This window comes from Phocoena phocoena, chromosome 17, assembly GCF_963924675.1.
Source record: "Phocoena phocoena chromosome 17, mPhoPho1.1, whole genome shotgun sequence".
In the NCBI taxonomy this organism is placed as follows: Eukaryota; Metazoa; Chordata; class Mammalia; order Artiodactyla; family Phocoenidae; genus Phocoena; species Phocoena phocoena.
Window position 1 is genome coordinate 900,861 of NC_089235.1, and position 22,470 is coordinate 923,330.

A 22,470-nucleotide genomic window follows, 5' to 3' on the forward strand; every position below is an offset into this window, starting at 1 on the left:
ACCTTTTAAGGCTAGACTTAGAATCACAAGCATCACTTCCACTGCATTATTTTCTTGTTACTAGTGAGTCCTTAAGGACAACCCATACGCAACAGGAGAAAAATCAGACTACGTTGCTCAAAACGTATGACGTCTCTTTTATCCCCATGTGACGGAAAGTCACATCATAAAAACATGTGGACGGGATACACTGGTGCAGCCATCCTTGGAGAGTATGTGTATCTCTACCCTGGCACTTATAACAGTGTGTTTTAATCATCGTTTCTTCCTTACTTTACTATAAGCTCCTTGAAAATAAAGACAGTATCTTTAGTATTCTTGAGCCCAGGGTTCAGTCCATCACGAGTATGGGCGACCACCACCTACCCTCCCTCCAATGGTGATTCTCTCGTTTTCCCTACTGGCTGGCCCCTGAGTTTTAGCTGAGTATACTGCTGCCCAAAATAAGAACATTCACAGTCTCACTTGCTTGTATGTGGCAAGTGGGTTATCAGCAGAATTAATACGTGCAAGGTCTGGATTTAAGCCCTTAAAGGAAAGGGATGCTCTCTCCTGCCCTCTCCTCCCCCCTGTTGGCTAGAAGGGACAAGACAGGAGCTGGATCAGCCAACCTGGACAAGGCAGATGCTACGTGTGGGGGACGACAGAGAAGAAGAAGGTAAAGGAGACGGGGTCCCTGTAGAGGACCTAGAACTGTACAGGAGGGAGAGAACCTAGTTTCTTGGCTAAGCCCCCGGTGTTTCGGGAACTTACGCTGTATATTAACTAAGTGATACCCACTAGATATTTCTCAAATGACCACTAGTCAACTAAACTTCAGAAACTGCACCATATAGGTGATATTCTATTTCTTAGCTCTCTTCGGTATTATTCTTCAAAGCTTATACATTACACATAAAATATTTCACAAATTTTAAATGGGAGAAAATATAGCCCCAAAGGATTCAGGTACGCATTGGCCCCCACAGACAAGCTTTCAAAATGAGGTAAAATGAATCCTTCGAGTTAGAACACTCTCTGACTCTGAATATTTCACTAACTTCTTTTCACTAAGAAATGTTAACAGGAAACAAGCAGTGCTTAATTTTAGTTGCAACTACTAAAAACTAACCTTTTTCATACAGTCCGCGTAGTTATTGTACCGCAGAGTCCCCGGGGGAAACTCTTCAGACTTCATCGGGAAATTAGAAACAATGAGCTTCCCGAGAACGTGCTTCAGCTCCTGCAGATGGCCTCCAGTGAGACTGGTGAAGAATGGGAGCAGAATCACAGCCTGGCCCTGCAAAGCGAGCGCAACGTGAGACTGGCTTAGGGATTCTGCACAAGTGCAACGACTGCTTTCTAAAGACTGCGCCAAGAAAGCACCACACGTGTGGACTCCGTGCCCACTTCAGGACACCTCCTCGGCAGCATCAAACCCACCAGCAAGACGCATCCTGGCCCTCGGCTTCCACTCTCGGGCTCGCAGGCTGAGCCAGGGCTGTCCCGTGTGAGCACAGGACAGGGCAGCCTGACTCTGCGTGTGGATCTCCTCTGCAAACGCAGCCTCTACTAGAAGCGCGCTGCCTGAGTTCTGTGAGGAAAGACTATCGTGAATACCCTACGGGGCGACTGCGGAACTCAGGGCTTCAGAGCACTCGGTGTGCTTCCTTCCTCCCTTGGGTAGCAGGTCAGTTCCCAGACCTCCTCGTGTTGAGAAATGTGAAACCTGACTAATCACATACAGCAGAAAATTCCAAAGAAATACCCTCATGTTCCACTACAAAGATGGTTTTCATGAAGGCCACACTTTACTGGAGTGTAAAATCTAATTACTACAGGACTTTAAAATTACAAAATCTGTTAAGTTCTTGACCCTAAAAGTAAGAGAGATATTTTCTGTTATTAATTAACAGAAAGATGACTGAGGGCCACAAAAGCTGGTGACGGGTATCCGGGCGTCACTGTGCTGGTCTCTCTGCTTCTGAATATGTCTGAAATTTTCCATAATAAGAAAACAGAAAATATCACAAATACACAAAAATACAGAACAGGAAAAAAGATGGAGAACATAATCTGAAAAACATCTTTTCAACCACTTACCTTTAAATGTAGACCCAAATTCGGATCAGCAAGTAGACTAACATATGTTGTAAAAACTTCTGGGAATGCACTGTGATTTGTATTAAAAGATACAGATGAATCAATCTAAAGGAGGGAAAATGAAAACACATTTCTACATTATGCCTCTAATTTCCTTTAATGCATTTTTCCGTTTTTTAAATTTCAGAAATGACCTATACATTTGTTCTTGGGCGCCAACAGCATTTCAACAATTCCTGTTCTGAAATATTTTAAAACTATCTGCTAAGACAACGCATGTAAAGTTTCACTGAGAAGATAAAGAATAAGAAATGAAAATGAGAATAAAAGATAATTATGTAAAATAATGGAAAAGTATAAAATGTAAGTAATCAGCAATTGCCCAAGTTATTTGTCAAACAAATGAGCTTTTCAAGAAACCTCCATCAAATTTTTAAAGACATAAGCAACAGACGCAACTACATTTTCAAGGTCTCTCAGAATACCTGCAGAATTTTTGCCAGCAAGGTCAGCACGGCCATTTTGCTGTCCGGGGCAGCATCCCTGGCCCACCACGGGCCGCAGCTCCTCCAGCTCTGCAGGATGGCACCCACCAGTTTCAGGCCTTGGTGCTTCTGACTGGCTCGGTCCCGGAAGCTCTGATCCAACAGACCATTCAGAACAGTGCTCACCTGAGACAGAGCGGGGTGAAGCAAGAAAAACTCTTACCATCAAGGCTGACAGACACGCAACAGAATTTACTGTCATTTTTCAAAGCTATTCTTGGAAAATGAAGATGCTATTCCTAGAACAGCTGTTTACTTCACAACTCCTCATATCTGAACACAGCACTTTAACATGTAAATTTTCCCACAAAGGCACACAGTGGTCCCCTTTATGAAATAATGCTTAAACTGCTATCTGTTGTTTTCTTGGTCGGGGCCATTCTCCATGGCAGGGGAAATCAGCTCTCTCTGGTCACCATCACCACCAGATGCACTCATACATGCACACACACACAGGCATGCACACAGGGACACACACACGCTTAGAAACAGCACACACACACGTGCAAACACGGAAACGCACAGTGAAACACACACATGCACACGCACGCAGGGACACATGGACACGGGCACGCAAGGGCACAGGGAGGTACATGCACATCTCCTGTCCTACTGCCTTCCCAACAGTGATCTCCTAAATCCGGTTAGATTAATTCAATATTCCTGCTGCTGTGACAGGTAGCTCCGCTCACAGATGATCCGAGCTGGGTACTAGCACACATTTCCTTCCTCACATGACATTTTGATCTCCCTGAAGTGAGTACTTGACGCTTGAACAACTCGGGTTTGAACCGCGTGGGTGCACTTAACGTGGAAACGCGCACTACAGCGCCTCGCGGTCTGCAAGAGGGGGATCCGTGGACACGAGGGCCGACTGTACAGACAGTTGTACGTGGGCGTTCGCCTGGCAGAGGGACAGCGCCCCAGCGCCCCCACCCCTTAGCTGTTCTCATCGTGACTGTCACTGTTGTCATCAAGCTCTCCCAAATTCACTACGTCTCCTCTAGACGTGCGAACGCGTCAGGGAGGCTGTGAGCCATCTCCGGGGCGCCACCTCGGGAGGGTCAGGGACACCGGTCCGGGTCTTGAGTGGAGGTCACCACCCCCTGCCCCCGGGAGACTCGTCGGCAAACTTCCCTGACCCCACGCCCTCCTTTTTCCCGGCTTCTGCTCCATCTCGGTGGAGAACTTCCCCCGGCAGCTTCCCAGCGAGAGGAGCACAGGACACAGACCCCCATGGGGACCTGGCACACCTGAAACACCTGCACTCGGCTCTCACTCATAATCGTTAATCCTTCCCACTCAGGTGAGAAGTACTCTTTCCGAAACTGTGCACGAAATCTGGCTCACTGTCTCCCAGGCTGCACTCCGCTGTTGCGAAGACAACCGTCATCCAGGTTCCTGATCCTTTTGAAAGACCTTTGGGTTTTTTCTCTTGGAGAAACTTTTCAGGATCTTCTCTCCCGGGGAACCCCCAAGGTTTCAAATTTTCAAGAAGTCTGCTGCGTGTGGAGCTGTTTCCATACAATGCACGGGACATTCGACGGCCTTTTCCATCTGGAACTCAGAATGGTCATTCCTGAAACGTTATCCATGAAGCCTCTACTTGGCTCGTCCTCTGTCAGGGCAGAGGCCATGGAGCTGGACCTTGTATGTCAGGGGCAGAGGCCATGGAGCTGGACCTTGTAGACAGATTCCAAGTTTCCTCGTCGCTTCTCCGTTTTCCGATTTGTAACCTTACTCTGCTCTCCGTGAGAGTTCCTGAATTTTGTCTTCCAAATCCACTTCATCCTTAATTTGTGATGCGTATGTTTAATTCACAAATTTTCTTCCTTGTTCTCTGATATTCTTTCTTAATAGCGATGCTTGTTTCATGGATCCAGTGTCTTCTCTCACCTCTCTGAAGTTTCTTTCTTTTTACACCCCCATCTCACTGAATAATCTCTGTTTCAAGTGCTTTTTCCCTGCCTGTCCTTTCAGAAGCCCTTTCCTGGAGTGCCTGGTGCTTCACGGTGGTCGGTACCCACTGAGGAACAGACAGAAGCGTGAGCAGTGGGCAGGGCTCACCAGCAGTGAGGACACCGGAAGTAGATCTAGTTGGGCTAGGATAACGGTATCTTGATTTTCTCTTAGGCTTTTCAGAACAGTCTGAAATCCTGCCTGAGGGTGTATCTAGCTGACTGTGTTCTGAGAGCCGAATTGAAGAAAATGGCCTAAAGCCTCAAGTTTCAGAACTTGGACAGGCTTTCACTTAATTCCCCAGAAGGTATCCTTACATCACAAAGGATCATAAAAAAGACCACTAGGAACAATTATACACCAACAAACTGGACAACCTGGAAGAAACAAATAAATTCCTAGAAACAAACAACCTACCAAGACTGAATCATGGAGAAATAATCTGAACAGACCAATTACTAGCAAGGAGATTGAATCAGTAATCAAAACATCCCAACAAGCAAAAGTCCAGAATCAGATGGCTTCAATAGCGAATTCTACCAAACAATCAAAGAAGAACTAACACCTTCTCAAATTCTGCCAAAGAAGTGGGCGGGGAGGGGGGCACGGAGGAAGCACTTTCAAACTCATTTTACATGGCCAGCGTCACCCTGACACCAACACCAGACGAGGACACCTCAAGAAAAGAAAATTACAGGGAAATATCCCTGAGGAACACAGATGCAAATATCCTCAACAGTGTGTGAGCAAAGCAAATTCCGCAGCACATGAGAAGGGCCACACACCGTGATCAAGCGGGGTTTACTCCAGGTACGCAAGGATGGTCCAGTGTCCGCAAATCCATCAAGGTGATACACCACAGTAACAAAACAGAGGTTAAAAATCATCCGATCATCTCAACAGATGCAGAAAAAGCATTTGACAAAACTCAACATTCATTCATGATAAAAACTCTCAACAAACAGGTATAGAGGGAATGTACGTCAGCATAATAAAGGCCATATATGACAAGTCCACAGCTAACATCATACTCAACAGCGGAAAGCTGTAAACGTTTCCTCTAAGGTCAGGAAAAAGACTAGGATGCCCACTCTCGCCACTTTCATTCAACGTAATTTCAACATAATATTGGAAGTTCTAGTCATAGCGGTCAGACAAGAAAAAGAAATAAAAGGTATCCTTTCACTCAGAAAAAGCAAAACAGTCTCTATCTGGAGAGGATAGGATATATAGAAAACCCTCAAGACTACCAAAAAACTGTTAAAACTAATCTAAAAATTTAGTGAAGATACAGGAGACAAAATCAATATACAATTATAACATCCTACATAATAGTATGAATACATAATAGTTCTCAAAAAGATTTGAGAACATGAATAAATGTTTGGATAAACTGAGAGACATACTATAGAAAACGTGGCTTAATTTTTTTAAAGACGTCACCTTGGTTTAAATATGCTCTATACACATTGTATCACCACTCAAAATCCCTGTATGTTGTGGAGAGGGCTGTAGGAAACTTGGCAAAATGATTCTAAATTTCACTTTAAAGAAAATGTGTAAGTACAGCTTGAAGAATTCTGAAAAACAAAAATACTAAGAAGGAACGCTGCCTTACCAGATGTTAAAGTGTATCTTAAAATTGCTGAAATTAAAACAACGTGGTACTGGCTGAAAAACAGGTAAGTAACAAATTAAACAACCTCCGACCTAAATTTGTACAGAGATTCGGATCTGAAAAAGTTAGAAACTTGAATTAATGAGGAAAATATCCATTTGTGAATGAATGTTTGTCCAGTATATATCTATTTAGGAAAAAATATTTCTACAGTGCTGTTTGCATTACTTCCATTTGTTTAAAAAAGAAATTATAAAAGTAACAGAAGAAAACATGGGCAGATAGATTTTAGGGATAATATTGGGATGGAGAAAGCCTTTCTAAGTATGACATGAAAAACAGATCAACTGAAAAGAAGACTGGTATCTTCTTTAACTATATAAAACTAAATACTTCTGTACGGAATAAACACTCCAACTGAGAAAGACAAATGGTCAGTAGGAAAAAGGATTTTCTGCATACATGACAGACAGAGGTCTGCTACACTTAGTATACAAAAATTTTACAAATTAATAAGAAAATACAGGGCTTCCCTGGTGGCACAGTGGTTGAGAGTCTGCCTGCCAATGCAGGGGACGTGGGTTCGTGCCCCGGTCCGGGAAGATCCCACATCTGCGGCTGGGCCCGTCAGCCTGCCAATGCAGGGGACGTGGGTTCGTGCCCCGGTCCGGGAAGATCCCACATCTGCGGCTGGGCCCGTGAGCCATGGCCACTGAGCCTGCGCGTCCGGAGCCTGTGCTCCGCAACGGGAGAGGCCACAACAGTGAGAGGCCTGCGTACCGCAAAAAAAAAAAAAAAAAAAAAAAAAAAGAAAGAAAATACAACCCAAGAGAAAAATGGGCAAAACACAAAACTACGGCATACACCAGAAACACGCTGGCTGTTCAAAAACAATCAGTGGGAAACCAAGATCAGAAGAATTGAGGAACTAACGTTAGACTTGGGGATAAAAGTACAAAGTGGGTTCTCACCACTGGAGCAGTGCAGTGCTTCTGCTATGGTTCAAAGCATTTCAAACTTCACTACGTTGCTTAAATACTTGGGTTATATACTGTGATTCTAATCTTCACTAAAGATGTTTCTTCAGAAAAAAAGGTATCTTTACCCTCAACTATGCCCAGGGTCCCCCACACAAGAGGGTCTGCGCCTTCAGCCTCCTGCACCCCGCAAGGACAGGGCGAGGCCACGTGAGCCGGCTAACAGTCACCCGATCCCCCCATTGCTCCAGGCCGCCTGCACACCAAGGCCCCACTGCAGCCTTCTCGGACTCTGAAGTCTGTTACTGCTTGTCCTTTTGCTTTCTAGCTTCCAGAATGTTGTCACTCTTGTCTTTTCTCCTTTTCTGTATCCTTTAAGACTGTGCTTTCAAAAAAACAAAAAACCAAACAACACTTTACAGGGATCTAGGGAGGGGTGGAGGTAAATGAGTATGGTTTCTATCACTTTAGAGGGATCTAGGGAGGGGTGGAGGTAAATGAGTATGGTTTCTATCACTTTAGAGGGACCTAGGGAGGGGTGGAGGTAAATGAGTATGGTCTCTTCCCCGTAAGTCTGAATAGCTTACAAGCTCGAAATGCTGTATTTCCTGAGTGTTGTGGGTCTACTGCAATTTTATTTCAAACTTCTAAAAATACAAATTTCTAGGGCAATCTACAAAATCTTCCCCTACAAGAGACAACTAGCACTGCTGGGAATAAAAGCTTATTAACTCAGCAGGAAATTATGCCTCTCCCTTAGAATGATCCTTCCAACAGTTAATTTTTGATTGTCTACCAACCAAGTTAAATTTCAAAATTTTGTGTTTAGCAAACAAGTCAACTATACATTAAATACTGATCTGGAATTCCTTGGCGCAGTGGTTAAGAATCCGCCAGCCAATGCAGGGGACACAGGTTCGAGCCCTAGTCCAGGAAGATCCCACACACTGCGGAACAACTAAGCCCATGCGCCACAACTACTCAGCCTGTGCTCTAGAGCCCCGCGCACCACAACTACTGGAGCCCACGCACCACAACTACTGAAGCCCGTGCGCCTAGAGCCTGTGCTCCGCAACAAGAGAGGCCACCGCAATGAGAAGCCCGCGTACCGCTACGAGGAGTAGCCCCCACTCGCCACAACTAGAGAAAGCCTGCACGCAGCAATGAAGACCCAACACAGCCATAAATAAATAAATAAATTTATTAAAAAAATATATTGATCTGCACAGGTTCAATCTGAGGGGGCAAAGGGACTACAGCAGGAACACGTGGGAAATGAGGGCTCAGCCTCGAGACCATGGAAGCCATGAAGAGGGAGGATCGTGGCACATCAGCACCAGCCGCGGCCGGTGGGGATGAAAAGGCAGGCCGGCCTTTCCAGGGATGGAACCCGTACCCCCCTGCATTTGAATGCGAAGTCTTAACCACTGGACCAGCAGGGAAGTCCCTCACTTTGTTTTACTGATGTATTATTTCAGGCATACAGCAACCCTTTTATAAGCATTACTAAAGAAAATATACTGTATTAAAAGGAAAAATCCATTACCATTTTGGGATTATCCACAGACGATTTCATGAGCTCCAATACAGCAACATCTAGATTTTTCAACAGTTCAGTGTTGATTGTTTCTGAGAACAAGCTGTAGAAATACTGTCCGTGAGAGAAGCTGATGATGTTCCTCTGGGACCCTCCTGAGGATGGCATGGACACCACCGCCGTGTCCAGGAGAAGACCCACCAGGTGCTCACACTGCAAAGAGGAAAGAGAAGGGCTGTGGCACACGACTCCCTGGGCGGCTGTGAACTCCGACAGCAGAGAACACAGAGTCAGCAGGGGCCTGGTCCTGGGAGGCCTGGGTTGGTCTAACTGTAGACGTTCAACATGGCTCCACTTTCCAGGTCTTACTTTGGGCGAGAACTCTCTCCCTGACTCACGTGTCTCCCAGTGTTCCACAGAATCTCGTGGCTGTGGCTTTGAGGGGAGAGTCTAGGAAGGCTGAGGACTGTTTGCACTCAGTGGACAAAGGGGCACGAGAAGGGGAGGTGGGTGCACTGGGGGACCACAGCTAGAGAGACTGTGAGGCCAGCCCTGCACAGCTCAGAAGGCCCTGAGCACTTTGTGGGGCATCTGGAATGCTCCTCCAGGGCCTCTCCCACATCAGCCTCTGAAGAGTTGCCCAGGATGGGGGAAGCAGAGGCCACTGTGTCAACACAGGTCGGCTTTGCAGTCACAAATTGCTCTCTGCCTGAAGGCCTTTTGGAAATAAACTGGGATAGACAAAACTTCAGCTTAAGAAGGTCATTCTACTCCTTTTATATTAAAAATAAAAAAAAACTTTTAGAAAGTCATCTCTGATAAATCAGTTATAGTCCTTTTGCAGCTAAGAAGTTATCCAGCTAAATTCCCGTTTTCAGAGACGCTGCATGTGAGTGATGCCTGACATCACTGGGACAGCACACGTGCACACAGCTGTTTTTCCTACCAGTCCTCCACAAGCAAAGGCCAACTCCAGAAGTCCATTGGCGAGCCGCTTGCAGCTGGGGTCCAGTGAGGGCAGGCACTGCCCTTCGACTCCAGGTGCTATGCTTTTATAAACCAGGGAGAGAAGCTTTGTGCCGAGAGAATGCGGCTGATCTGCAGACTAGAATAGAGCAACACTGAAATACCCAACAGTGAGGTACGACATAGAAAACCACAATCTCACAGCTTTCATTAATACAAATCCACGCTCACCAACACTGACCACTGCCTCCCAACTGCCAGGGACACTTTCACGTGCCTCTGACTCCTGGCCACACAGGCACAAGAGGAGCTAGTGCCTAAAGGTCTTCAGAAGGTGCTGGAAATATTCAAGTGGCCTTTATTTTCATTGTACATTAATAAACTTTTACACTTACTGTCATATTTACACTCTAGGCCACACTGCCACGTGTGGAGCAAGTATTTCTCTAATTTCTATCTCGGCATGCTCTGTACATTAAGGGATATTTTTAAAAGGCTATAAATAAATCGACAAACTGGCATAATGAGCTAAGAGAAATGTAAAACAAACCGGCACAGTTACCTGCGATGGTGCTATAACATGCAGGAAGCCAGCCCTGTGAAGCTGCTTACAGGCCGACACGACAGACGCCAGCTCGGCCCTACTAGCGTGAGCGTCCAGGCCATAAAGGTCAACAGCACAGAGCTCCTCAATGCTGGCCGTGCAGGGAAAACAAAAGGAAACCAGGTGAGTGCCGGTCTCATGATGCTACAGGACACTGAAGACCGTGTGCGTCCTGCTGCAATGTATTTACTAGCTTCCCGGTGCCCCAGTCCACTGCGAGGTCCTGGACAGCAAACCCAGGTTGAGCAAACTAGGGTGCATGCCAATGCCGCAGGGATCACTCGGTGCCACCCGCAGGCCGTCTGCTGCCCTAAGGGCTAAGCCGTGGGGGGGCCTCTGTGCCCCGGCCTCACCCCCACCCCGCCCCGAGGCTGCCCTGGAGCCCCACCTCCGTGTCATGACCTCCTCCCTGAGGCACGCCTCCAGCGCAGCGCAGTGCGGGGACGTCTTCAGGGCCTTCAGAAGGCCCACACACACACTGGGGAGGTGGTCCATCACCGGGAAGTCCCCGACGTTGAAGCCCACGCTCGAGGGCGCACACAGCGTTCTCACCAGGAGCTTCGCAAGGTCTGCACTGCACGGATCCTTCCCAAGGAGCTGCACAGACACACCCATCGGTCAGCGTCGGGACTTTCACCGCAGTGGACGGCCCAGCAAGCGGGAAGGATGGGGTGGGGCTCAGACAGCTCACAGTTCAGGCTCTGCGCTCCCTAGGTCTCCGCCGCGTGGACCTGACTGCCGTCACGGTGGAAGAGCAACCGTGGACCACACGTGGATAGGAGGGCCCGGAGGTGCCCCAGAGAGACCTTCACAGGGTGGCGCCGTGGGCTTCCAGCCCTGGCAGAGGCAGGGCCTGGCGCATAGTAGGCGCTGAGCAGGCACTGACGGGATGCGGGTCTCAGCCTCACAGACACATTTACAGATGCTGGCTGATGCGCATTTCGTCAGGCAGATCACAGCATAACACACAGTAGCCAATAAACATCTAGGAAAACTGTGTCTCATTTGCACAGTGAGAATCTGAAGCACGTGCAGTTTTATCATTATTTTCCAGAAGAGACAACTCCTATAGCAAGGGAAGTTCTAAGAAGGCCAGAACCACCGGTGGGTAGCCAAGCACAGGCCCCTTGATCAGGGCAGCGGGCGGGCCTACCTTCCAGCTGTCTGGGGAGGTGCCAAGCAGCGTTGTGGAGAACTCCAGGACCCGGACCACCACCGTGCATTTGCTGTAATTGTATCTCTCTCCCTCCTGTGGGCTGGGTCTGTCACCTGCGGCCCCAGCACCAAAGCACCTTTCTGCCGCCGTGATATCGTGCAGAGCAATGCTTTCTAAGAAGAAAGCCACTGCTTTCCAAAGTGAAGACTGTGTTTCAGCACCTAGAAAAAATTGTATTAAAATGTTAACATACACTTCCTTCTAAACCCACTAAGATTAATGTAAAGTTCCGTCTTTAAGTATAGGTGTGATATACTTTCAGTCAAAATTGTAAAAGTTTTAATGAAAGCCGAATAAAACAGCACTTATTTCTTCTCATTTCAAAACACCACCTGAACAGAACTCAACTGCAGACTCGTATGGTAAGAACACACCTACGGAAGGTTAGGTCTTGGCTCTCAAAAACTACCATGGGACCATAAATTAACATGATCTTTCTGAAGGGCTATTTGCCAAATCGTACTAAAAGCTTAAAAACACGTGCACACCAATTTCTATCAAAGGTTTAAAAGCTCACATGCTTTGATCCAGCACTGAAATTGTATCCTTGGAAAATAATGGCAGAATTGCAAAGATGTGCTTTGAAGATGTTAATTTTAGCACTGTTTTTAATAATAAAAAAATAGAAGCAACCTAAATGGCCTTCAGAGGGCAACGGAGAGACACGCCACAGCAGTGGCCTTTAAGCAGGAGGCTGTGACTGACGTTTTATGGGATCAATTTCAGATCAACTCCCCAACGGGTTTCTCCCAAAACTCGCGAGTGTGAGACACGCTCCGCCACAGGAAGGACGGACATGCTGTTCTCCACTCCGCAATCCGAGCACAGCTCACCGTTCTGGGGTAAAGGCAGGGGACACGTGACAACAATGGTGCACAAGCCAAGGGAGTGAACAAAGGTGGAGGCTGGTTAGGTCCTCTAGGGTGATGGCTTCCAGGTCTTTGTTCTCCTTCGATTTAAAGAAGGCAATCAAACTGTCAACTGACAGGTCATTATGTATTTTAAAAACTGGGAGAAAATGTGTTTAGAACTGCATTCTCAAACACCAGAGACCCTGAACCCAACAGGCCAGGGGCCGTCTGACTCCTCCCAACCCCGTCACCTCTGACAGGCCTGCAGAGAGAAGAGCAGGCCCTCTGCTCAGACGCCGCCCCGGCTGGAACGGAGACCCCCCCACAAACAGTCATGCAAAGAGCACAGCCCATTCTGAGGGCAAGTCTGAGGCTCCGCCCACGGCATGGGGCGGTGGCAAGAGAACTGTCACCTGCTCCGAGAACCCTGAAGCAGAGAGCACACCTGTCAGGCGACAGCCGGCTCCAGGTGCTGCTTCCCGGGGGACACCATTCCCAGAGCCAGCGCCTGCCCTCGTGGGCCACCGGGGTCCCCAGGGGGACACAGCCTGCCCAGCACTCACATCCCACCCGCCTGACGTCCTTTGCAAACAACACCGTCACTACCGCACTACAACAGAGAAGCTCCAGGGACAGAAAGATGCGAGAAAACTAAAGACCCACTCCACAGAGACATGGCACAAGATCAGAGGGCCTCAGGAAAACCTCAGAAGGTTACTTTACACAAAGGTCACTGAGAACCTGTGCACAGGGCAAGAAAGCAGCACAGACTCCGGGCGGGGAGCCCCCCCACCCTCACTGTGAGCTCGGAGACACAGGCAGAGCTGAAGAAATGACACCCTGTGATCCTGTCCAACCAAAACCCCACCCATCTTGGCCCCGGCATGGTTCTAGGCAGAGCCGGACGGTGCTGACCCAGGGAGGCTCTACCCACCCAGGAGCTGGGCGGCACCAAGGGTCCCTGCGCCCAGGAAGGTGTTGTAGCACTCCAGCGCAGCCAGCAGCGTGTCCATCCACTGCAGTGTGGCACGCAGGCTGAACGGCCCGCGCAGCTGGAGGAGGGTGGGCTGGGTGAGGATGCCGGCTGGCGGATCGCAGGCTCCTCCGCCCTCAAATGCGTTTATGAGGAAGGAAATGCCTTCCTTCTGGATCAGGTCTCTCAGCCACAGGGAAGGGGATTTGTTGCCTTAAAAGAGAAATAAGATTAAAACACACATATAAGTCACTTTCATGTAGTTAAAATCACTTGATCTACATCACTGTACCTAATTAAAAACAGCATCTCCCAATAATGAGAAACAAAAATTAAAAGTCTGGTATGTTAAAAATGTAATCAGACCAGAACAAGATAGGCAATATCACAATATTTCAAATACAGTTTTCCATAAATGTCCCACATAAACGACCTACCAGTGCACTGAAATTCCAAAATGACCCAGGATAGTCTTATTTTAACCACAGCACTCACAACTTGCTCACTGTACTTACTGTCAAGAAAGTTATTTCCACCCAAAGCCATTCTCTTCAGTTTCTTTAAACATTATTAACATAGTCGGATACCATCTGAATACCTATAAACTTCATACTCTTTCTCTTGCCTTTTTTCTTGAAAGTCATTATTGCTTTTTTTAAGGAATAAACACAGAGCAGTCAGACACTCCAGCCCCTCTGCCTGTGCCGCTGGCGGCCGCGGGGACCAGGCCTCGCCAGGCTGCTTCCTCGTCCACGGTGAGACGCACACAGTATCTACCTCTGAGGCTGTCACCAAGGTGAAGTGAACTGAAGCAGTTAATATCTGAAAAGGCGCTTAGAATAGCATCTACCACATGGTAAGTGCCGTGCTTATTAAATAAAACAGTCAAACGATCTGCTTTTGAAAAGATATTTTTCTTTTAGGTATTCATCATTTTCTAAATTAAAGAAAAAAACATTAAAGTGTATTTTGTATGCTCTGAAATCAGTGGCTGTGAAAAGGTCAAGTCATTCTGACCCTAATGAAGTTACAGAAGAATCCAAAACAGTAATGTAATTCTGATGCAAAAGAAGAACTGGGGGCTTCCCTGGTGGCGCAGTGGTTAAGAATCCACCTGCCGATGCAGGGGATGCGCGTTCGAGCCCTGGTCCAGGGAGATCCCACGTGCCGTGGAGCAACTAAGCCCATGAGCCACAACTACTGAGCCTGCGTTCTGGAGCCCGTGCACCACAACTACTGAAGCCCGCGCGCCTAGAGCCCGTGCTCCACAACAGGAGAAGCCACCGCAATGAGAAGCCCGCGCACCACAACAAAGAGTAGCCCCCACTCTCCACAACTAGAGAAAGCCCGCGTGCAGCAACAAAGACCCAATGTAGCCAAAAATAAATAAATGAATGAATTTATTTTTAAAAAAAAGAAGAAATTTTTTTTTACTGGGTCAAAAATACCTCTCACAAGCTATATAAGTAAAAGATTAGTACCACGTTTTCAGGAGTTGTTTTAGGAAGAAATATTAAACATTCCATTATTTTCACTAAGAAGAAATGAATAAAACTGTAACCATGAGTGAAGAATACTACTATATTTAAATTCTACATCGAGTGCTAGCTAAGAGCGGCAGAAGAGGACGTGCAGAAAGGAAGGACCTGGGAAGACAGGTCTAGAGGGAAGCAAGACAAGTCGCGGATTGGGGGGGGGCGCACTCCCCACTGTGAGGTGGTCTCTGTCTCTCTGCCTCTCCACCCAACCCGCCCCCACTCCCCCGTGTCAGCATCGGAAGGCCCCGACACGCAGCGGGGACACACCTGCACCTGTCATTACGTCCCATGGGTCTGGGTGTCCACATACCCAGCCCGACCACGCACACGGTACTACTGCAGGAAACGGGACCTTGAAAATCACAGGGGCAAAGACAAAGAAGAGGGCAGACACCCCACTGGAAGACACAGAAGAGGTGAGACACGGTGGAAGCAGGGCAAGGCTCACCAGTACTCAGCAACCTGTGCTTACTGACGAAGACCATCCTGAGAGGCAGAGCGCTATTACTTCCCGGGAAGCATGTAGCGGGCAGCTATGAAGCAGAGCAGCGGAAACGTCTGCGATCAGCCAAGATGACGCCGCTGGAACCGCGGGGCCTGCAACCAGCAGTGCTACCTCAACAGAGTCTGGGCCTTAGTTTCCTCTAAAAATAAGGAGAAGATGCCCTGCCCTCCATCCCATCCACTCTTCACTGACTTCGTTGTGAGAATGACAACATGTAAAGCAAACTTGTTAACTAAAAGCAGTAAGCGTATATAAAATACTAATAATGTTTTTAAAACAATTCTGTAAATTAAAAAACACAAATATACATTTCTACCATATACATAAAATTATAGTCTAGTAATTACATACTCTGTATTTATATGGTATACGTAATGCATAGTATGAATACAATCAAAACATACAGTACGCAGAATATATAGTATTTAACATAACGCGTTCCACAGTATACATCATATTCGAGCATAACACACGCAGCACCCTTCTAAGTCTCAGAATGACATGCAGTCATTTCCACCTGTTGCCCCTGAAGCAGCCCCACAGAGGCCCTCCAAGCCCCTTGCTCAAGAGAACCAGTTCACGGTCCGTTGTGTGCTGGCACCTCCTCACCCAGATGCACATGCCCTGGTTCTGGACTAGTGCCCGGTGCACATGAAGGGGAGCCAGGACCTGAGTCTGTCCTGGGGCACAGCTTCCCCACGCCTGAGCTACCGAACCCCACACCTGAGCTACCAATACATTTATTCCTGAGAAATTTAGAAATTATCTCAAGTCTCTTAAGTACAGTTTAATGGTTTAGTACAGTAACGACTGAAAAGCATAGGTCCATGGCTTTCCTTTAATACCAAATGATCTGAGATCATTCAGACTTAGGAGTCTGGCAATTCCTTATTAATTACAGGCCAAAAAGAACAACTGCATTACTTCATTAACTATTTTTTTAATATATATAACTGGTTTTTTTAAATTTATACTTGGCGGCATTGAGTCTGCTGCTGCACGTGGCTTGCTCTAGTTGTGGCGAGCGGGGGCTACTCTTCCTTGCGGTGCGTGGGCTTCTCATTGCGGTGGCTTCTCTTGTTGAGGAGCACAGGCTCTAGGCATGAAGGCTTCAGTAGTTGCAGCACGCAGGCTCAGTAGTTGTGGCTCGCAGGCTCTAGAGCACAAGCTCAGTAGTTGCGGCACACGGGCTCAGTAGTTGTGACTTGCGAGCTCTAGAGCACGGGCTCAGTAGTCGTGGCGCACGGGCTCAGTTGCTCCGCAGCATGCGGGATGTTCCCGGACCAGGGCTAGAACCCGTGTCCCCTGCACTGGCAGGCAGATTCTTAACCACTGCACCACCAGGGAAGTCCCGCTTCATTAACTATTAATAAGATTTCTAAACTTTAATTGAATATCGTGTTAACTACTATGGTCATCCAATCCTTCCTTCTTTCTTTGAAGTGGGACAGAAAAGCAAAGATGCAGAATAAAAGGTACTAGGAAATTCTAAGTTCACCTCTTCTGTATCGTCTAACATCAAAACAGCATTTTTTTCTTTCCTTCTATAAATCTTTGAGAAATGTACAGCCATAATTTATCACCTGTCTTACAAATGATCTGTAATGATTATTTTTTGTACTTATTCTTTGTATGTATTAGAACGTACTTATTTTTTATATTTATTAGAACATATTACATTTATCTAAATAATGGAAATATCATGTTTTATATAAGTGCATCTCTAAACTACTAGCAAAAGTCATTTACAGGGCATAAAGACCATCATACCTGGCAACAAAGGAACAAACTTATAAAAGAGTTCTATGGACTTGTGTCGACATTCTGTCTGGGGCCTCCCACAATTGGAGAAAAGCCACTGGACCACGTCTGATAAACACAAGGGTGCCGTAGGTGGAAAGCCCCTGCGTGGAGAACAAGCTGTATTTAATATTCACACTCCAACATTCAGCATTTAGCCGACCCCAGAGTCTAAAAACCATAAATTCAATTTTGCTACCCTGATACACGTAGAAACCATATTTAAAGGCATTCAATTTATTTTTAGTGTATTATCATTAGAATACAATCAAACCCTCCCAGATGAAATAGGTCCTAAATGCTGCTTACCTTTTATTTCTTTAATTGAGGGAAAATTAAAAAGCATTTCTTAAAAGATCAGCACCAAGTCTTTGCATGCTCCCTTTTCAATGCACTGTAAACTGAAAGGGGGTTTAGGTTCTGAAGTAGTGCTTCTCAAACTGTGGTCCCTGGACCAGCTACATCAGTATTAGCTTGGCAGAAAGGCAAATTCTCAGCCCCACCCTAAACCTACTGAAGCCAATTCCAGAGCAAGGCCCAGCGACCTGTACTGTATGTAACCAGACCCCAAGGTAATTCTACTGCTCAAGTGTGAGCATGAATGACCTGGAGAGATGTCATACTCGCGGCAGAATCTGGAAGAATCAATTTTAAAACCACAGAGGGAGGATTAATGTCCAGTCTACAGGCTATGCTTCTGCAGAGTGGTGGGCGCCAGCAGACACCAGAGCCCCCAGACCCCTGCACGGACCTGGGGGAAGAGGCATGGCACACCCGCACCCCGTCTGAGAAAGAGACCTTGCCGGGATGGAAATGGGAGCAAAGACTGGAAACCACTGGGCAATAAGCCAGCCTTGGTTTTGAGTGGCTTTATTTCATAATCTGTAACCTCATTCTGTCAAAATCCTACTATTTCAATATTTTAGTTCTTACATTTCAAATCTACTCCATAACAAACAGCTCATGCATATTCCAAGCAAAAATTCCACACCAAATTCGTATTCAAAATTAGTGCAGACAAATGTCTCAGTTACAAAACTGATTTTCAAATTGTAACCACTATCCCAACCAAGATGACACCTTAAACAAAGCACTTTCAAACATAAAGCTTTTAAGTTACTTTGGAAAACTGACTCTTTATACTTCCACAAATTCCTCCTAGATTCTCCTGTGTTAACTGAGAATTAGTTTTACGTTCGGGGGAAAGAAAAAGAGAAAGGAAGCAACGTCACCTACCGGGGACAGCGTCGCTTTTTTGCTTTGTTTAAAGAAACGTGCTTCTTCTCGACGATGCGCCCCAGGTGATCGATAGCATCGCAGCATTGCTGAACTGTACCTGCTCTCAACACAAACAGAGATTGCTGAAGGAGATCTACAGCTGATCATCATTAACAAAGTAGTACTACAGGCTTATTGGCCTAGTTTTGAAGTTAAAAAGGTGATTTTACAAAAGAGTATTTTTCATCCCTCAAAATACAACACTGCACATGCAAATACAAAACCCATGTTTAAGATCGCAGGACAGCAAGGCACAGCCTTGCGTACAGGTCTGAGATGGAAGAGCTCTGCAGGTGTTACAAAACCCACAGAGCAGGCCAGAGCCCGTGCACCCCACTGAAGGCTATTATTTCAAGGGGTCAGTTCCTTGACCTGCACTTTTCTCATGTAGGTTAAACTATATTACAGTTAATAATACAGCCACTGCAGGAGAAGAAGAGAAATAAAATAGTAAAACCATCTACAGGCATCTAGGGTTATTCAGGAAAGGGGCCTCACACAGCCTATTTTGACCTCTGCTACCAAGGAAGTTTTCTTTCTACACTTTTTAACTATGGCAGTGATTTTTTAAAGAGTAAAATTTCATCTACACCTTTTAACTATGGCAGTAATTTTAAAAGAGTAAAGTTTCACTTGTTGAGAAAATCCCCCTATATATGATGTCAAGATAAGGCAACTTTAAGCTAATGACGGCTGACGGCAGGACTGAATTGTAAGTGTTCTTGCTCATGAGTAGGGCTATCACCATGGAGGACAACAGAGCTTCAATCTGTCAAAAAATGAGAGACACCACCATTTGGCAAGTGAGAGGGGGTCTCCACGGCACCCGCTGCGAGAGCTACATCAGGGTCCACGCGCCCCGGGCCAGAGGCCCTGCAGACTGAGCGGGGAGATGCCAGAAAGTTTTCCAGCCCCAGAACTCCTGGGTAGTCCCGACAGCTTCTGGACAGAAGTTAACTGCAAAGACGATCATTTATTACTCTCTTTGCCACTTCAGCATATTTCTGACTTAGTATTTTAAAATGGCGTCTTAGTTACTGTCAAAATAGTCTTATTGCAATTCTGTAAGGAAACCTACTTTCTACCTTCTAGCTGTCATTAGTGAATTCAGAGACAAGGGCCAGCTTTCTTTAGCTCGTGTCAGCCGTGCACTTTCACTGGAGCTTCACAGCAGGGCTGCCCCACCTGCCCTGGCCAGGATCCCTGACCAACCAGGGGTCAAGCTGAGTGGATGCCAGGGGACACGGCGAGTCGTAGAGGAGGCACTGAAGCCTCTTGTAACAAGCGGGTTTGAGGCAGCAGAGGGCCCCACCTCCCCTTCACTTATCACCCTAAACGGGGATGTGAGGAGAAGACAGCACCTTACGAGGGGGTGACCCAGGCCCCCGCATGGACAGACTCGTTGCGCACACACAGAGAGCCCGAATGGGACCTACCCAAGGACCTCTCATCTGCATGTGCTAAGGCCAGGCTTTCCACGTATGTAACCAAGGCTTCAAACACAAACTGTTCTACCAGAGACTCTTCCTCCCTGAAAAATAAAGAATATTGAGCCTTATCTGAGAAGACAATAAAACAGAAACAATGAAGGGGAAAAGTTATGTTATTAAAGAATACATACCTTAATGAAATTTGTCTTTAAAAATGCCGCAAATTTTTTAAAACATAAAACCTAAAACACTTCTGAAAGAAGAAAACCTGGTCAAAAACAGACCCAAGAGACACAGGCTTTTTTACTATTACAAGCACCCTCCTCACCTGTGGACCTGCTCACAGCACATAACCTAAAACCTAAAGCCACTGTTCTGACCACACTCCACACACCTCATCAAAATTACATGTAGCAGAAAAGAAGACCTGGTACTACGTCCACATTTTTTTAAATAACGGAATTTTAAAAGTTCTCTACCAGGGCTTCCCTGGTGGCACAGTGGTTGAGGGTCTGCCTGCTAATGCAGGGGACGCGGGTTCGGGCCCTGGTCTGGGAGGATCCCACATGCCGCGGAGCAACTAGGCCTGTGAGCCACAACTACTGAGCCTGTGCTGTGCAACGGGAGAGGCCGCGATAGTGAGAGGCCCGCGCACTGCGATGAAGAGTGGCCCCCGCTTGCCACAACTAGAGAAAGCCCTCGCACAGAAACTGAAACCCAACACAGCAAAAATAAATAAATTAAAAAAAAAAAGTTCTCTACCTATCCAAAAGTAAGTTAACATCAACAGTCATCTCTGGGCCTTTTACAAGCATATCCGCCACATGTGGCTGGACCACCAATATCTGTGGACCAACCACTGACGTCACACTCATGGGCAGGCCACAGGCACAGGCCAGCCTCTCCCTGGAAAATCTGTTCCTCAGTGACACAGGACAGTGAATGATTAAGCACACAACGCCAGGCAGGGGCACTAAGGCTCATGGGCGCTCTAGCTGTGTGACCAAGTGCAGGGTCACTCACTGCTCCACCTCTGAGGTGGTGATTTCCTGAAACAGGACCAGAGTGAGGAACCAGCAGGCGCTGGAGGGTGGCGGGGGACTGAGAACAGGACCGCACACCGCTGTTTGGTTTGGGAGGAATATCACCCTAATTTTTTAAATTTGAATCCTAGAAGGGGACCCACAAGCTCCAAGTGTCCGCCACGACACCCCACCACACACCCAGATGTGACACTGACGCTCAAGGGCATCGCGCTGTGGGCCACGAAGGCGGATGCAGCACAGGAGTCAGAGCGAGGGGCCAAGGCTCACCTGGAAGAGCGACGTGAGGCCAGACCATAGAAGGTGGGGTTGGGGTCAGAGTCCCAGGCTGGCTACAGTAGCTTGTATCTTAGATGCCAAAACCACTTGAAGTAGCAAGGAGGAAATGACATGACCAAATGATACTCCAAATCCACGATCCCCAAGGAAAGCTCTCCAAAACAGTTCACAAGCTTGCAGGATGGAAGCACCCGAACTTGTACTTACATCACTCAACACACAATCCCTCGAACACGGTTCCCTCGGGCATCATTTCTCAAAGCCACCCGGCATGTAGTCCAGCAAATCCGAGCGTCCGAGAAAGACGGCAACAGGGGAAAGGCAAAAAGGCCCAACAGGACGGAGCGGGGAGCGCACGGGCGCACAGTCGGGTCAGACAGGGTGGGCGAGTGGGGCGGAGAGGAGCTCTCCACCCCGACAGACCCAAAGGAGCCAGGCCCAACGACCCCCTGCGTGACGCTGCCCTCCAGCCCAGGTTCAGCCTGGACTGTCGACTGCGCTCACTGACCCCACGAGAGAATTCTGCTCTGACCTGCTCCTGACACCCAAGTCAGGCCACTGGGGTCTCAGAAGCAGAAACTAAAGGGCAGTCCACATTCTTGGACGGTACTTCTCCCCTGTGTCAGTTGTGGGTCCACTTCACACATTTCTAGAGAGCTCGGCTTCCCAGGACTAACGATGGACTTTGTCAACCTAATTCCTTGGACCAGGCTCCTGTCCTCTGAGAAGCTGAAGCCAGTCTCTGTTCAGCAGTTTCCCAGGATCCTTTACCTGACAGTGAAAACACTGACCCAACCTTCCCTGGCCATGTCTATGCCTAACAGCTGCTTTCTGAAACCAAGAGCACACCGATTAGGGTACATACCAATATACAGAGAATGAAGCAAAACAGCAAAGCAAGGGAACAAGTGACATCCAAGTCAGGAGAAGGATTAACTTAGGGCAGGGCGGATCTAAAATGCTGATAACGCTCCATTTCTAACCCTAGGTGGTCAATATGCGGGAACTTCTGTTACTATTATTATTATACGAACTTCACACATTTCAGGGCTTTCAAGTTGAGGCATAACTGACACACGTTGCAGCAGTTTCAGGTGCACAACGTAGCAGTTGGCTATTTGTACATGTTACAAAACCGTCACTGCAAGCCGAGTCAACATCAGTCACCACACCTACTTAGAAAACGTTGTACCTTGTGATAGGAACTTTTAATATCTTCTCTCTCAGCAACTTCCATATGTAGGATACAGTGTTTTTAACTGTAGCCAT

The 22,470-nt window shown here is 47.1% G+C and overlaps 1 protein-coding gene across 2 annotated transcripts in view; it reads right to left on the reverse strand.

Annotated features, from left to right (window-relative positions):
• PRKDC (protein kinase, DNA-activated, catalytic subunit) overlaps positions 1–22,470 on the reverse strand; it is a 149,203-nt gene that overhangs the window by 73,564 nt on the left and 53,169 nt on the right. For both annotated transcript variants that reach the window (XM_065895584.1, XM_065895585.1), the window contains exons 28-39: positions 19,886–19,980; positions 18,408–18,507; positions 17,142–17,275; positions 13,290–13,541; positions 11,442–11,665; positions 10,677–10,885; positions 10,247–10,379; positions 9,665–9,823; positions 8,728–8,931; positions 2,568–2,753; positions 2,083–2,187; positions 1,112–1,279 (exon numbers count right to left, since the gene is read on the reverse strand). In XM_065895584.1, the coding sequence (XP_065751656.1) occupies positions 1,112–1,279; positions 2,083–2,187; positions 2,568–2,753; positions 8,728–8,931; positions 9,665–9,823; positions 10,247–10,379; positions 10,677–10,885; positions 11,442–11,665; positions 13,290–13,541; positions 17,142–17,275; positions 18,408–18,507; positions 19,886–19,980 (1,969 nt within the window). The remainder of the gene's footprint in view (positions 1–1,111; positions 1,280–2,082; positions 2,188–2,567; positions 2,754–8,727; positions 8,932–9,664; positions 9,824–10,246; positions 10,380–10,676; positions 10,886–11,441; positions 11,666–13,289; positions 13,542–17,141; positions 17,276–18,407; positions 18,508–19,885; positions 19,981–22,470) is intronic.